Genomic DNA, 15,392 nt, shown 5'->3' with positions numbered 1-15,392 from the left:
GAAAGGTGCCTTGTAACATCACCTCAAAAAATCTAGATCCATCAGACCCACAAGGGGGGGGGACTCACACCTTGACACAGCTATGAAGAGGACGTGCTGGAGGGATAGATTCATCACCCAAAGACTCCCTATGCTGTGGAACAAAATCCCGGTACATGTGAGGCAGAGCACCTCGCTGGCCTTGTTCAAGAGAAATCTTGACCAATGGATGGGAGATCGCAGATATACCCCAGGGATTACCTCAGTGTCACTGCTCGACAGAGGCACAGAAAAATAATGGGTATAGTTCCCCATACTAAAGGGGTGGCCTAAGCCACAAAACGATGGGCTAGGCTTGTAAATGCCCTCGGGCAGATAGCCTAGTATGAACCTATGAACCTATGAACCTATGACTGCTCTATAAGATGATGGCTGGCTGCATCAGTATATTGCCTCAACCTTCTGCTCACAGGAGTTGGTTGCTTGTATATAGGTACTTGTGCAGAGGTGGATCTTGGGCCAAAACCTAAGGCCACTCACAAAAAGCTTTTCCAACCTTACTTCCAGCCTAGGCCTACCGGCTCCCACTCTCAGGCCTAGCAATAAGACCTAGTGAGGGTGACTGAGGATTTGATTGGTCATATTCAGATGCTGCCTCTCTCTCCTCCTGAAACTTCTCCAGGTAAGAGGGATACCCCACCACAGGAATTTACTGACTGGTTTTGACTGTGATCATAAATCCTCAATTGAGGAGGGTGCATCTATTTCTTCCTATAGAGATTCTGACTCTGAGAAACCTGCCTCAGTAGCCCCCCCCCCCCCGAAGAAATTTTCCTTTGGGGAAACATTGCATACCCAGAGGGAAAGCTCAGGACTCCCCCAAATCCAAGAAGAGGTTTAGGGAATTCCTTAATCTCCCAGAGCATAAACCCTTTTTCTTCATCTTAAAGGCAGTAGACAGCGTGTTCCTCTATTCTTTACAATTAAGACGGTCTTCCCCCTGCCCCTCTAAATCCTGACCTGTTTTACAGGGTTCTAGCGTTTCCCAAAATCTTTGCCCACAGACAAAGGAGAGCCTTAGGTTGGAAAGAGTCTGCACCTCTGCTACCTTCATAAGGACTTTAAACTACCAATTTCATATGGTGAAGTACCAGGAAATTATTATTGACCAGATGAAACTGAGGGGAATGAAAATAAGGCCCTCTTAAAGGAGTTACTGTATTTATGTAACTCTGCTCTCGGGTGACTTAAACGCACTCCACTGCAGCTATGATGCTTTGGGAGCCTGCAACTGGGCAGTAGCTACAGGATCAGTCATTAGAAGACTTGCGTGGGTGAGAGGAGCACTCCCTTCTGAACATCTCAAATGCAATCTTCTGGATGCCCCCTTAGACAAAGACTTTCTCTTTGGTCTTAAGGCTGAGACCCTCCTCAAGAAAATGGAGGATAAGGCTTAGACCATGCAAACGTTCAAGGGCTTCCTATAGGGCCAATCTCCTCATTTCAGCTGGAGTTGCCATAACAAACAGTCCTTTCCAGCCCCCCCCCCCCCCACCCCAGTTTAAGCCTAAGCAAAGCAGACCTTGTAGGGAAAGGAGCCAAAGACTGCATCAGCAGCCTAGATTGTGGTAAGCTGACACTAATAGTCCAGGGTGGAATCATGACTCTTTCATGGCACCCACCCCCCCCCAGACTGAGTTGAGACTGTCCGTGTTCCACAAGAACAGGACTCATCGGGAATCTATGGGTGCTAAACTTCATTCAAAGAGGTTAAAAACTCAAGTTCAAATAACCCTTGAATATCCTCAGGCTTCCCAGATATTCCTCCAAACCAAAAGACATAGGCCTTAAAACAAGTAGTGCTTCTGTCTGCTCAAGGCTTTGTGGGACATGTGCCAAAATCTTTACAAGGAAAAAGTTTTTACTGTAGACTTTTCCGAGTTTCCAGAAAATAATGTACCTGGAGGCCAATTCTAGACCTGCTGTGGCTCAGCTAATTCTTACAGGTCCCAAAATTCAAAATGCTAACTTTACAAAAGCTTTTCCCCATGATTTCCCGCAATGTCTACATGGAACCTTAGATGTAAGGAAATGCATACCTCCGTATCCCCATAGAGGAATCGCACAGAAGCTTCTTGCAATTCAGAGCAAGTTTGAGACATTATCCGTTATCTGCTCTGCCCTTTGGTTTGTCTGCTGCACCCAGGATCTTCACAAAATATTTAGCCCTGCTGAATGTCTTCTGCAGGACAGAGGGAATTCAGATTTACCCTTACTTAGATTGCCTCATTCAGACAGCAAGCCTAGAAAAACTCAAAGCGGGCTTGCTTTATACTCAAAACTTACTAACCTCTATACTGTTAACCAGCAATACTCAAAAATCTCAAACCTGACTGAGGATTTTGTTTCTAGGAGGCTTACTGGACTTTGCTCTTCAGAAGGCTCTTCCTCCAGGCAAGGTTACCTTCCTAACTGTCTACTTCAAAAAGTTCTTGAATTTGAGTCCCTTATTTTCTTTGCCTATGGATAGAATATAAAGCAAATAAAGCAGAAAAGGGACACCCCTGCTTGGTTCCTCAGTTCAGATGCAACTTATAACAAAACTCTAGGTTTCTAACTTCTCTTATGCATATTGCATGAAAAATGTTAAGTGTTTTGTGCTTATTGTGGCTTTGTTGGAATGTGGGTATTTCTTTGTTGTATGCATTGACTCTGATTTTTTTTTTCTTGCAGAGGTGCAAAACAGGATGTTGATGATGAATACAGTTCATCTCAGACTGTCCCTCAGGGTTTGCAGTCATACTATGCTGTGGCCCATGCAGTCACAGAGAGGGTGGAGAAACAGTCCTCATTGTTAATCAATGGAATGCTGAAACAGTATCAGGTATGTATCAAGCTTGTGTGTATGTATGTATTTGTTTTACTTTGAGAAGATTGGTTTCATGAAAAAAAAAATTAACGTAATGCAGGTTGCTTACACTTGTGGCATGAAAGGCAGTAATGCTGGAGATGAAGAGCAGCCCTTTTGTTTTCCTTAGATTTTTATGTTGAATCCATAACCAGCTTGTTTATGTTATCACTAGCCTTCCTTTAAGGACGTTGCAGACCCTTGCTTGTTTTTTCCTTTGGCTTGATCTTGCTGTGTTTTTTTTTTTCATTTGCATACGTATATGTATACTTTATTGCATGCTGTTCTTAATGCTGTTACAGCAGACACAGTACTTGTTACAGGCCTTGTGTTGTAATGGTTCGGCAACTGTTTTTCTCCCAGATACTTGAGGATCACCGGACCAAATGTGTCAGTGTATCTTGCCGTCCTCTTCCCCCCATCTATTTATTTCTCCATAATTTGTGGCAGACTGAAACAATTTAGTATCCTTGAATATTTTTTTCTTGCCAAAATATAATCTGCATGGAACGCCATGATTATGCTTCAAATTCAGAGAAAAAGATACACTCTTGATGTAAGAAAGGTACTCAAAATATAAGCATTTGTCATCATTGTTAAGCTTTATTCTTCCTGTTGTATAGTGTCTGTTCATTCTGTCAAGTACAGAACCACAGAGAAACTAAACTGCTTTTTAAGTTGTTAAACACTTCTGTCTGTCTCACTGACACACATGGTGGCAAAGTCTAAAAGCTTTTAAAGCCATGTGTTCCTCAGAGGTACCACAAACTGAGGGGACAGAAGTGTTGTACAGCTTTCACTTGTTTTCCTGTAATTGGTAGAGTTTGTGGAGAAGATAAAGCTCCATGCACTTAATAGAATTATGATGGGACTCTGATTGTAACCAACTTGTATGTGTTCTCAACATGGTCATCAGGACTTGCCTGTCGAGCTTCAACCTGCTGTTGAGGTGAATTTCTTAATGTCTGCGTCTCATACTTATTGACTTGGTTATGATTGAAGACCCAGTCATCTGTGTCAGTACCTTTTTTAGGTAAAACTCAGTGATGGTGCTTATTGTTTTAGCCATCATTAGAAGAAATGACAGGGTATATCCACATAAGTAAAAACAGAAGTTAAGTTTTTCTCAAGTCCATGTGGGAAGAATCAAAATTTTCCTTTTTGTTTGTACTTGGGTCAGCTGTACCTGGTTTGCAGAGTTCTTTCTAGGTGTTTAGTCACCCATTGCTGTAATCCTTCATTCGCAAAGTGTGGCATATGTCTGACCCAGAAATTTAGACTCTTGCACAGTAGTCTTGATTCAGGTCTATTGGCAACCCAATGCAAATCTTTTGGACAATGGGTGCTTATGGGTTTACTCAATTTAATACAGTTAAAGTGATTAGACTAGCACTAGCCCTTTAGCTGTTTTTCATTCACCTTTTTCTGTACAGCATACCTTAGAGATGACATTTTCAACCCCCGATGTTCTTCATGTTTCACTGTTGCAGTCATCACATTTGGGTTATCCCTGCTAAGGGTAGCCCTCGGCCGGCCTGAATACCAGAGGCTTAGTATTTCTGCGTCAGTTGCTGTCACTTCAGGACTGATGTTAGGTTGTCAGTAGTATAAAGTAAGGCAGCCAACACCATTACATCAGTCTTTCTTGCCACAGAGCCTGAAGCAGAAGCAGTTCGCACGAGTGCTGGTCGGCCGCTACCTGAGTTTTGGCTTCCGAATTGAAGTTGAAGTCTTCTAAAGATAAGTACCCCATTGGGGATCCTTTTTTCTTGCACTAACCAATGTCAGAAAAAGTTAACAATTGTCTCGCCTGTGGAAAGCAAATACCACACCGAGACTTTCATTCTTACTGTCACTTGCTTAGGCCCACACCACGATGACCCCCGCTGTCGCTTTTGTGCTTTGTTCAACGCCAGAACTTTGTCATCGGGCCTTTATTGTAGCTAGATATTTTCGCCTACAGTCCTTGAATTTTGATATGGCTTCGGTAAGCCATCCGACAGTAGATCTTCCAAAAAAATACATAAGGATAAAGTCAGACCGTACAAGTCCAAACCTATCGATGACACTTCTGTTAAGCTAGTCGTCAGTTCTCCAGTCCTCAGTATGGCATTTTTGCAGCCCCTGATGCCCACTTCTCTGGATTCGTAGGCTGCTACCGAGACCCTTTCGGAGTCCGGTATGTCACAAAACTCCAACTAAGAATCTTGCTGTTGTCTCTCCCTTGGATGGGTCCGGAGCCGTTGAACAGGCACCAGCTGCCAAGGAAGTACTTCACACTACCGATTCTCGACACAGACTTCCTTCGCGTCTACTGTTCTTCGAAAACTACAGTGCTTCTAAGGCCCAGAGTACGAACCACACCCAAGAAACTGACCCAGTCTCAGGCACCTGCTTCCTTGCCTCGGTCTCAGTTGCTTAAAATGGCAGAAGACTTCTCATGCTGATCAGGGGAAGCCAAGCTACCCTTTCCAAAAGAAAGATATCTGTCCCCAGTAGTTGTCTGAACACGAGTCTGATGACTCTGATGCATCTGAATATGAAGACATGCAACCCCTCTCGGCTTCAGAGAATTCTGATGCAGAGGACTCCATTCCTTCAGCCCCCCCCCCCCCAATGACTTTTCCTTTGGGGAAACCCTTCATACCTTGAGGGAGCATTTCCAGTGGGAATGTCAGGACTACCCTCAGTCTAAAAAGAGACTCTGAGAATTCTTAGATCTTCCACAGCACAGACCCCTGGCCATTTCCCCAGTCCTGGATGTTGGGGACGATGTTTTCCTGGAATCCAGTTTGACACCTGACACCCTCCCTCCTGCACCCAGAAAACCTGAAGGGTATTAGAGTCCCTGACTCGCACAGATTTCTTTTTAAAAATCCTACTGCTGACCCTGAGGTAATTTCTCAAGGGACTAAAGGAATTAAATCACTCTTGAAAAATCTCACCCCCCCCTCAGATAGGGATTCCCGAGCACTAGACAGATGGGGTAAAAAAGTATGCACCTCTGCTACTCTTGCTATCAGAGCACTAAATTGCCAGTTCCGTATGCTAAAATTTCAGCAACATACCCTGGAACTCCTCAAATAAAAAGTGTCTTCCTTTCCTGCTTGTGCAGAATCTAAAGAGTTACAAGAGTTAATGCATTCTACAAGTCAAGTAAGTAAACGCACTTTGCACTGTGGTTTTGATGCCCTAGAAGCTTCTTGCAGGGCAACAGTCACCGGTTCATCCTTAGAAGGCATGCATGGCTTAAGCAACAGGCCTTGCCCAGACCATGTTAAATCTAAATTTGTTGGATGCACCTTTGCACAAAGACAACTTATTTGGCACTAAGGCAGAGGAGGTCTTAAAGATAGAAGAAAAAGCTAAAGCTATGCAGACAGTTAAGGATTTCTTACAGGTTCAGCCACCCAGGCTCAGCAGGTATTGCCCCTCCAAGCACTGGTCCTTTCCTGCTCCCACCAGGTCAGTTCAGCCCAGACCCCCTGGAAGCAGACACCCTAGACAGCAGCCACAGGGAATGCAGAGATCAAAACAGTGGATTTCCTTCACTTCAAAAACAGGGAGTTCTAAGCCACCCCTTCATGGTAAGAGCTCACAATGACTCTCCTCCCCCACCCCTCCCTCTGTCCACCTTCATTTACCCCTAGGAGGAAAACTCTCCTTTCACGCAAGAACCTGGGCCACCATTACCAACGACCGCTGGGTCCTCAACATAGTGTCCCAGGGATACAGATTTTCTTTCCACACCCTTCCAACTCCAAAAGGGTTCCCAGATCTAACTCCAAACCAGTGGGCAGAGGCGCAAAAGTAAGTCCTTTCCCTGCTCTCTCTGAGAGCAATAGAGCATGTTTATGCAGAACAGAAAGGCCAAGGTTTCTACTCCAGACTTTTTCTGGTACACAGAAAAGAGAGCACCTGGTGCTCTATCCTCTATCCATTCTAAATACCTTCCTGGTGATGCCAAAATGCTCACCAAGGATGCTTGGCTAGCCACCCTAGACCTAAAAGAGGCCTACCTCCACATTCCTATCAGGGAATCATGCAGGAAATATCTCAGTTTCAGGGCAGGATCTCTGTGCTTCCATTTGGCGTTTTACTGCTCCCAGAGTTTTCACAAAATGTCTGGCTCCAGCCATTGCCTTTTGCAGACAAAGGAATATCCAAATTTACCCATACTTAGACAACTGCCCAATTCAGACAGGAAAAGCTGCTCAAGCACCTGGCCTTTGTAAAGTCCCTACTGACCTCCCTTGGGTACACAGTCAGTGAAAAGAAATCCAAACAAGTACCCAACCAAAGGATTATATTCCTGGGAGCAAGGCTGGACAAAGCATCCCAGATGGCATTCCTTACACCAGAAATGCAAACTTAACCTGACAGCCTACTTCTCTCAACTAGCCACCAGACCCCAGTTATCTGCATGGAAAATCCTGCAAACTCTGGGGTCCATGGCATCTTGCATTCTACTTATTCCATATGCCAGACTGCATATGAGGAAACTTCAATGGTACCTAAAAAGCTTTTGGTGTCAACACTTGCAAGACCTGGAAACTTATACCCATGATACCTTGCCTCAGAAAAGATTTTCTTTGGTAGACAGCAGCATGCTCCCACAACAAGGGACTACCTTTCTCACCACCCCCGCCACTCAGACCCCCACCACAGATGCATCAGACTATGCCTGGGGTGCACACCTGGATGGGCAGGTGTATACAGGGCCAGTGGAGCCCACAGCAAATCCATCTGCACATCAACCAAAAAGAGATGTTGGCTGTCCAGCACGCCTTGACAACTTTCAAGCCCCTTCTCTCCCCAGGGGGCACTCTTGATCAAAACAGACACCACCACTGTGATGTGGTATGTCAACAAGCAGGGAGGGACTCACTCCTGCCCTCTGTGCAGGCTGGCCATGACGCTTTGACACAGTCTCTGCCATGCAACTCCACCTGTTAGCACAATTCCTGCCAGGTTCTCTTAACTCTCTGGCAGACCACTTAAGCAGAAATCTTCTGGATCCACACAAGTGGCAGCTAGACAAAAGAACCTTCACCCTAATAACTCAGAAGTGGGGCATTCCGAAGGTCGACCTCTTTGCCTCCCACACCAACCGTCAGCTCAGCAAGTTCTGCACCAGGGCGCGTCACTGCATGGCTTGAAAAGTGGATGCCTTGTCCTTCCCCTGGGTCAGTCTATCGGTCTGTAAATTTCCTCCACTACCTCTCATCCCCAGGGTACTGCTCATAATAAGGGAGGAAAAACCAAGGACAATTCTTATTGCTCCAGACTGGCCTCGCCAGCACTGGTATCCATTGCTGCGCAGCCTGTCCCCACTGCCACCATGGCATCTCACTCAGACCCCAACCCTCCTGAACCAGAGGGAAGGAGAATTCATGCATCCCCAGTTGCAGACCCTCAATTTGCAGCTTGGCTTATTCCCTAACCACCGATCAATCTGCCAACCTCAATAAGCAGATTCTAGATGTACGTGAGGACAGACGCCCTAGCACTAGAAAGTCTTATGTTGACAAGTGGAAAAGGTTCTGCACCTGGATTCAGGCTAGGGGAGCCAATACGGCACAGCCCTTCCTCCGTCTCATCATGGATTACTTACCTGACCTGCTACACAGTGGTCTCTTTTCCTTTATTAAAATTTATGCCTGTGCTATCTCTGCTCATTTCCCCACTGAGGAGCCCCTTTTCTCACACCCTGTGATCAAACAATTCCCAAGTGGGGCTAGCACCTTGAGGCCTCCCAGAAGAGTACCTACCCCAGCTTGGGACCTTAACTTTGTGTTGGAAAAGCTCACCCTGCCCCCCTTCGAACCAGCCTCTTTATCAGAGTTAAAATTTCTCCTGGAAGACCGCTTTCCTCCTGGCCATCACTTCAGCCAGAAAAGGGTGTCTGAGCTACAAGCACTCATGGCTGTGGAGCCCTTCATCTTCCATGCTGACAGTTTCCCTCTGGTCTAACCCATCCTTCATGCCCAAAGTGGTGTCCAGTGTGGCTCTCAACCAATCCATTCATTTGTCCACCTTTATCCCTAACCCACAGAACAAGGGGGAAAGGATCCTGCACTGTCTAGATGTGCACAGACAGCTCAGATTCTATCTAGACAGGACTAAATCCTTCCGAAAGTCTGATCAGTTGCTGGTTAGGTTTGCTGCAGGGGTAGAGGGCAAAGCCATCTCCAAACAGTTTCCAAATGGATAGCACACTGCATCCATTTCTGTTGCAAGCAACACAGAATGCCTCCCCCTATGGGGGTCAGGGCTCACTCCACCAGAACAGCCTCAGAGGAGTCCCCACCAGGGACATCCTGGAGGCTGCCACCTGGATATCTGTTCACACTTACACCAAACATTACCACCTGCCTATGTTCTCCATATCCAGGGCAGGATTTGCCTCTGCAATATTGCAGGCCATCCTAGCCAGCCCCTAGTCTCCTTGACCACCTCCATCCTTTTCCTCAGCTTTGGGAATCAACCCAGATGTGATGACTGTTGTGTACACTTACTATAAATGTAGATGTTCAAGTGTATTCACTGTTGCAGTCGTGGTTTCCTTCCCTCCATCCCCCTCTTCTTTCTTCTCTCTCCTTACAAGGGACATTTTGTTATTTACGTTCTACTGGTGGGGTTCTTTCACCAGAATCTGGCTCCCACTTGGGGGCTCCTGACAGGGCAAGAAAATCTGATGTAATGGCATCAGCTGCCTTTCTTTATACTACTTGACGACCTGAAGTCAGTCCTGAAGAGACAGCAACCAACACAGATACTAAGTCTCTGTTATTCGGGCCGGGTGAGGGCTAACCTGGCAGGGATAACCCAAATGTGATGACTGCAACAGTGAATACACTCCAACATCTGCATTTATGGTAAGTGTACACAACTGTACTTTCAGTCAGTGGCAGTGTTTTTTAGGTGCTCTACCCACCATCTCAGTTTTGTCAGCCATCGGCTGTGAGAAACGTGGTCTTGTGGCTTAATTCCTGTACATCCCTATATCACCGTACACGAGGAGGAGGAGGATTTTCATGTTTCACTGTTGCAGTCATCACACTTGGGTTATCTGCCAGCAGGTAGCCCTCAGCCAGCCTGAATACCAGAGTCTTCGGATTTCTGTGTCGGATGCTGTTGCTTCTTCACTGATGTCAGGTCGTCAGGGGTATAAAACATGCAGCGCCATTACATCAGTCTTTTTTGCCATGCAGTGCCCGAAGCAGAAGCAGTTTGCAAGTGCTGGTAGGCTGTCTCCTGAAACATTCGTTTTCGAGTTTCAGACCTGAAGTCTTCAAAAAGATAAGTACCCCATTGGGGATACTTTTTCGTGCTCCAACCGATATCAGTAAAACTTAATTGTCTTGCCTGTGGAAAGCAAATACCTCAGAGATTTTCATTATTACTGCATCCCCTGTTTAGGCCCAGACCACTACGTCCCTCGCTGTCGGTTTTGTGCCTTGTTCAACGCCTGAACTGTTCATCAGCAGGCCATTTTTGCAGCCAATTACTTTCGTACTCTATGTACTTGAAATGGCTTTGTTAAGCCATCCGACTACCGATCTTCCGAAAAAGTAAGGATAGAGACAGACCGCATAGGTCCAAAACTGGCGACGATGCTTCCGTTAAGCTAGTCGCCAGTCCGCCGGTACTCAGTGAGGCATTGTGCAGCCCCTGATACCTGCTACTTCGGATTTGCAGGCCTCTACTGAAACCCATTCGGAGTCCGGTATGCCGCGAGATGCTTCGACTATGGAACCTGTGGATGTCTCTACCTTGGATGAGTCCGGAACCATTGTGCAGGCACCAGCTTCTGAAGGTGTATTCATGCCTACAGACATTCATATTAAACCAACACCATCTTTTCCATCCAGAAGTTCCGAATTCCTCAGGCCAAAAACTAGCACTGTACCTAGCAAACAGACTACCAAACCGCAGGCTCAGGCCCATATGCCTCAAAAACAAATGCTTAGAATTGCTGAAGACTTTATTACCTTAATTAGGGGAAGCCAGCCTTCCCCCTCCAAGAGACCTAGAACTGATTTTTTTTTCTTATTTTTCTGTTCAGGAATATGATATTTCTGCTCCTTCTTATTACTGGATTTGCCCTTATATACTTATGAGGATTCTGATGCAGAGGATTCCATTCCATCTGTTTCCCCTCCAGAAGATTTTTCTTTCGGTGAAACCTTGCATACTCTTAGGGAGCATTTCCGCTGGGAAAGCCAGGATTACTCTTGAGTCCAAACAGAGACTTGGGGAATTCTTACTCCTGCCTCAACACAGGCCCTTTAGCTATCCCTCCTGTTCTGGACATTGTAGATGATGCTTTTTTGGAGTCTAGCCGTACCCCAGACACTTTGCCTCCAGCTCCCAGAAAACCTGACTGGTACTACAGAGTACCTGACTCTCAAGTTCCTCTTCAAGAATCCTTCTGCGGATCCAGAGACCATTTCCCAAGGACCAAAAGGCATTAAGGCTACTGCTGCCAAAAAGCCTACCCCTTTTGATAGATATTCTAGAGCCTTAGACAGATGCGATAAGAAGGTATACTTCTAGTACTTTGGCCATTAGGGCTTTAAATTGCCAGTTTCATATGTTAAAGTATCTGCAGCATATTATGGGACTACTTAAACAGAAAATGATGTTGATTCCTGACTGTGCTGAATGAACACACAGAATTGCAAGATTTAATGCATTCTGCAGAACAAGTTGGTAAGCATACTTTGCAATGTGGTTTTGACGCTTTAGAAGCATCTTGTAGGGCTGCTGTCACTGGGTCTGTAATTAGAAGGTATGCCTGGCTTATGGAACAAAACTTGCCAGATCATGTTGAAGCTAAATTACTGGATGCTCCCTTAAACCAGGACCGCCTTTTTGGCAACATAGCAGAAGTCCTCAAAAGGATGGAGGAAAAAGCTAAATCTATGCAAACTGTTAAAGTTTTCCTACAAGTACAGCCTCCCAGATTCAGTAGGCATTGGCCTTCAAAGAATTGGTCCTTTCCAGTCCCTTCCAGGCCTTCTCAGTCCAAACCCAGGAACAGCAGACCTCCTAGGCTACAGTCTCAGACTATGCGTAGATCTAAGCAGTGGGGTGCTCCCACTTCCAAAGCAGGATGTGGTAAGCTGCCCCACTATGGAAAAATGGCACAATGACTTGGCCTTAACCCTTCCAAGCCCTGCTCAACTACCTGCTCCCTTAGGAGGAAAGCTTGCCTGCATGCAAAAAACTGGGAGCTTATTACCCAGGACAAATGGGTTTTGAACATAGTTACCCAAGGATACAGATTCCACTTCTACACACTACCAGCCCCAAATGGTTGGCCAGACCTACCCCGAAATCAATGGGTGGAGGCTCAACAGCAGTTTCTCTCTTCTCAGTAACAGACTATTTAACCCATCCCAGCAGTACAAAGGGGACAAGGTTTTTATTCGACTCTTTCTGATACCCAGAAAAGACAATTCCTGGTATCCTATCCTGGACCTCTCTATTCTCAACACCTTTCTGGTGGTTCCAAAATTCAGAATGCTAACTCTTCAACAGCTTCTTCCTATGCTAGCCAAGGATGCCTGGCTGGCAACCCTAGACTTGAAGCTTAACTGCACATTCCAATAAGAGGTTCCTGCCGACAGTACCTAAGTTTCAGGGCGAGCTCCGTGCACTTTCAGTTCTCTGCACTTCCCTTGGGCTTATCTACTCCGCCCAGGGTGTTCACACAGTGTCTAGCTCCAGCCATTGCATTTTGCAGGCAGAGAAATATTCAAATTTACCCATACTTGGATGATTCTGATTCAGACAGAAAGCCAGGACTTGCTATTACAACACCTGGCATTCGTAAAGAAACTTATAACCTCACTGGGGTACACCATCAAAGAAAAGAAATCTTGGTGCCCTGCCAACAGATTGTATTCCTAGGAGCAAGCTGGAACACAACTTCCCAGATGGCATTCCTCACTCCAGAGAAACGAGTCTATTTAACATCCTACTTCAAACTGTTGGCCACAAAACCCAAGCTGTCTGCAAGGAAAATACTGCAAGCTCTGGGGTTCATGGCCTCTTGCATTCTACTAATTCCATATGCAAGACTGCATATGAGGAAACTCCAGTGGTATCTAAAAAGCCTATGGTGTCAACATTCTCAGGACCTGGAAACTATTTCTATCATTCCTTGTATGAAGACAGAATTCCTTTGGTGGGCAGAGGCCTGCTACCACCACAAGGGGCTCCCTTTCACTCCACCCATGGCAGGGCAGTGCATTCAGGGCAAATGGAACCTGAAACTGATGCAACTGCATATCAATCAAAAAGAAATGTTAGCTGTACAAAATGCTCTAACAGCCTTCAAAGACCATATTCTTCCAGGACAACTTTTGGTAAAGACAGACAACACCACAGTTATGTGGTACATAAACAAGAAGGGAGGAACCCTCTCTGCAGACTAGCCATGGCTCTGTGGAACACAGCCTTGAGCTACCAAGTACGCCTATAAGCACAATTCCTGCCAGGCAAACTAAATTCACTGGCAGACTTAAGCAGAAATCTCATAGACCCACACGAGTGGAAACGAACTCAAAATATTCAACCTTGTGAACAAATGGGAGACTCCAGAGGTAGACCTGTTTGCCTCCCCTCAGAACTACCAATTGAACAAATTCTGCACAAGAACTCCCCACAGTCAAGCTTGGAAAGTGGATGCCATGTCCTTTACCTGGGAAAGCCTCTTGATTTATGCCTTCCCCCTCTGCCTCTCCTCTCAAGTTCTACTAAAGATCAAACAGGACAAGCCAAGGACAATACTGATTGCACCAGACTGGCCACATCAGCAGTGGTACCCTCTCCTGCACAGTATGTCACTGCTGCAACCATGGCACCTGCCTCAGACCCCTTCCCTGCTGTCCCAGCAGGCAGGCCAGATTCTGCACCCTCTGCTTCAAACCCTGAACATTGCAGCCTGGCTAATTCCTTGAGCTCTCCTCTAGCATCTCTCAGTAAGCAGGTGTGGGATGTCATTCTGGAGGCAAGGAGGCCTATTACTAGAAAATCCTATACTGAAAAGTGGAGAAGATACTGTTCCTGGAGCCAGGCTCAGGGGATGGGCACAACGGTGCCCAGCTTGCCTTATATTTTACAGTACTTAACAGAAATACTCCACAAGGGCCTATCCTTCTCCAATTAAAATTCATGCCTCTCTCATTTCAGCACATTACAATACTGAGCCACCCCTCTTCTCTCACCCCTTGCTAAAACAATTTCTTAGAGGGGCCAAAAATTTAAGACCCCACAGGAGAGCTCCCACTCCAGCCTGGGACCTTAACTTTGTATTGGAAACCCCCCCCCCCCCCCCCCTTTGAGCCAGCTGCTACAGCAGAGTCGAAATTCATTTTTTGGAAAAAGCCTTCCTTCTAGCCATCACTTCAGCAAGACGAGTGTCTGAATTACAGGCCCTCATGGCAGTGGAACCCTTAATTATCTTCCATGCTGACAAGGTTTCCCTCAGGACTCATCCTTCTTTTATGCCCAAGGTGGTGTCTAGTGTGCCCCTAAATCAGTCCATTCATTTGCCTACTTTTTTCCCTAATCCACAAAACAAAGAGGAATGAATACTGCACTCTCTGGACGTGCACAGGCAACTAAGATTCTATTTGGACAGGACTAAGCCTCTCAGAAAATCTGATCAGCTGCTAGTTGGCTTTGCTGCAGGGGCAGAGGGGAAGGCTATTTCAAAGCAAACTATTTCCAAATGGATAGCCCATTGCATTCATTTCTGCTACAAGCACCATGGAAAACCTACCCCACAGGGGAATAAGATCACATTCCACCAGGGCTGCATCTACCTCTATGGCATTTCTCAGAGGAGTCCCTACCAGGGACATCCTAGAAGCTGCTACCTGGAGCTCTGTACATACATTCACCAAGCATTACCACATGTCTAGCTTTAATAAATCCAGAGCTGGATTTGCCACTGCAGTCTTGCAGGGCTTAATAGCTGGCCCTAATGCTCTTTAACTTCCTCCTCCCTTCCTTAGCTTTGGGAATCAACCCAAATGTGATGACTGCAATAGTGAAACACGAAGAACATAGTACAGTTGTGTACACTTACCATAAATGTAGATGTTGGAGTGTATTCACCGTTGCAGTCCTGGTTACCCTCCCTCTAGCCCCCTGACTTCTCTTGGCTCTACCTTTCCTTCTTGTTGGTATATTTATTTTTTCTTGTGTATTTGCTAATTGATGGCAGTGTGTACCATACCATATAATTGCTTCCTATTGTGGGGGCACCTGACACCTGGGGCAAGAAAAACTGATGTAATGGCATCTGCTGCATGTTTTTTTACGACCTGACGTCAGGGAAGAAGCGACAGCATCCGAAGATTCTGGTATTCAGGCCGGCTGAGGGGCTACCTGCAGGCAGATAATCCAAATGTGATGACTGCAACAGTGAATACACTTCATGTACATTTATGGTAAGTGTATACAACTGTACTTTCCTGGTCTTAGGAGA

At 45.9% G+C, this 15,392-nt stretch overlaps 1 protein-coding gene across 1 annotated transcript in view; it reads left to right on the top strand.

Annotated features, from left to right (window-relative positions):
• LOC122810775 (transcription activator BRG1-like) overlaps window positions 1-15,392 on the top strand; it is a 1,556,036-nt gene that overhangs the window by 25,391 nt on the left and 1,515,253 nt on the right. The window contains exon 3 of the mRNA XM_044082336.1: window positions 2,713-2,863. Within this exon, the coding sequence (XP_043938271.1) occupies window positions 2,713-2,863 (151 nt within the window). The remainder of the gene's footprint in view (window positions 1-2,712; window positions 2,864-15,392) is intronic.

This window comes from Protopterus annectens, chromosome 9.part0, assembly GCF_019279795.1.
Source record: "Protopterus annectens isolate FY-2018-M chromosome 9.part0, PAN1.0, whole genome shotgun sequence".
NCBI lineage: Eukaryota > Metazoa > Chordata > Ceratodontiformes > Protopteridae > Protopterus > Protopterus annectens.
Note: the sequence above shows the minus strand (reverse complement) of the source record. Positions and strands in the feature narration are given on the sequence as shown.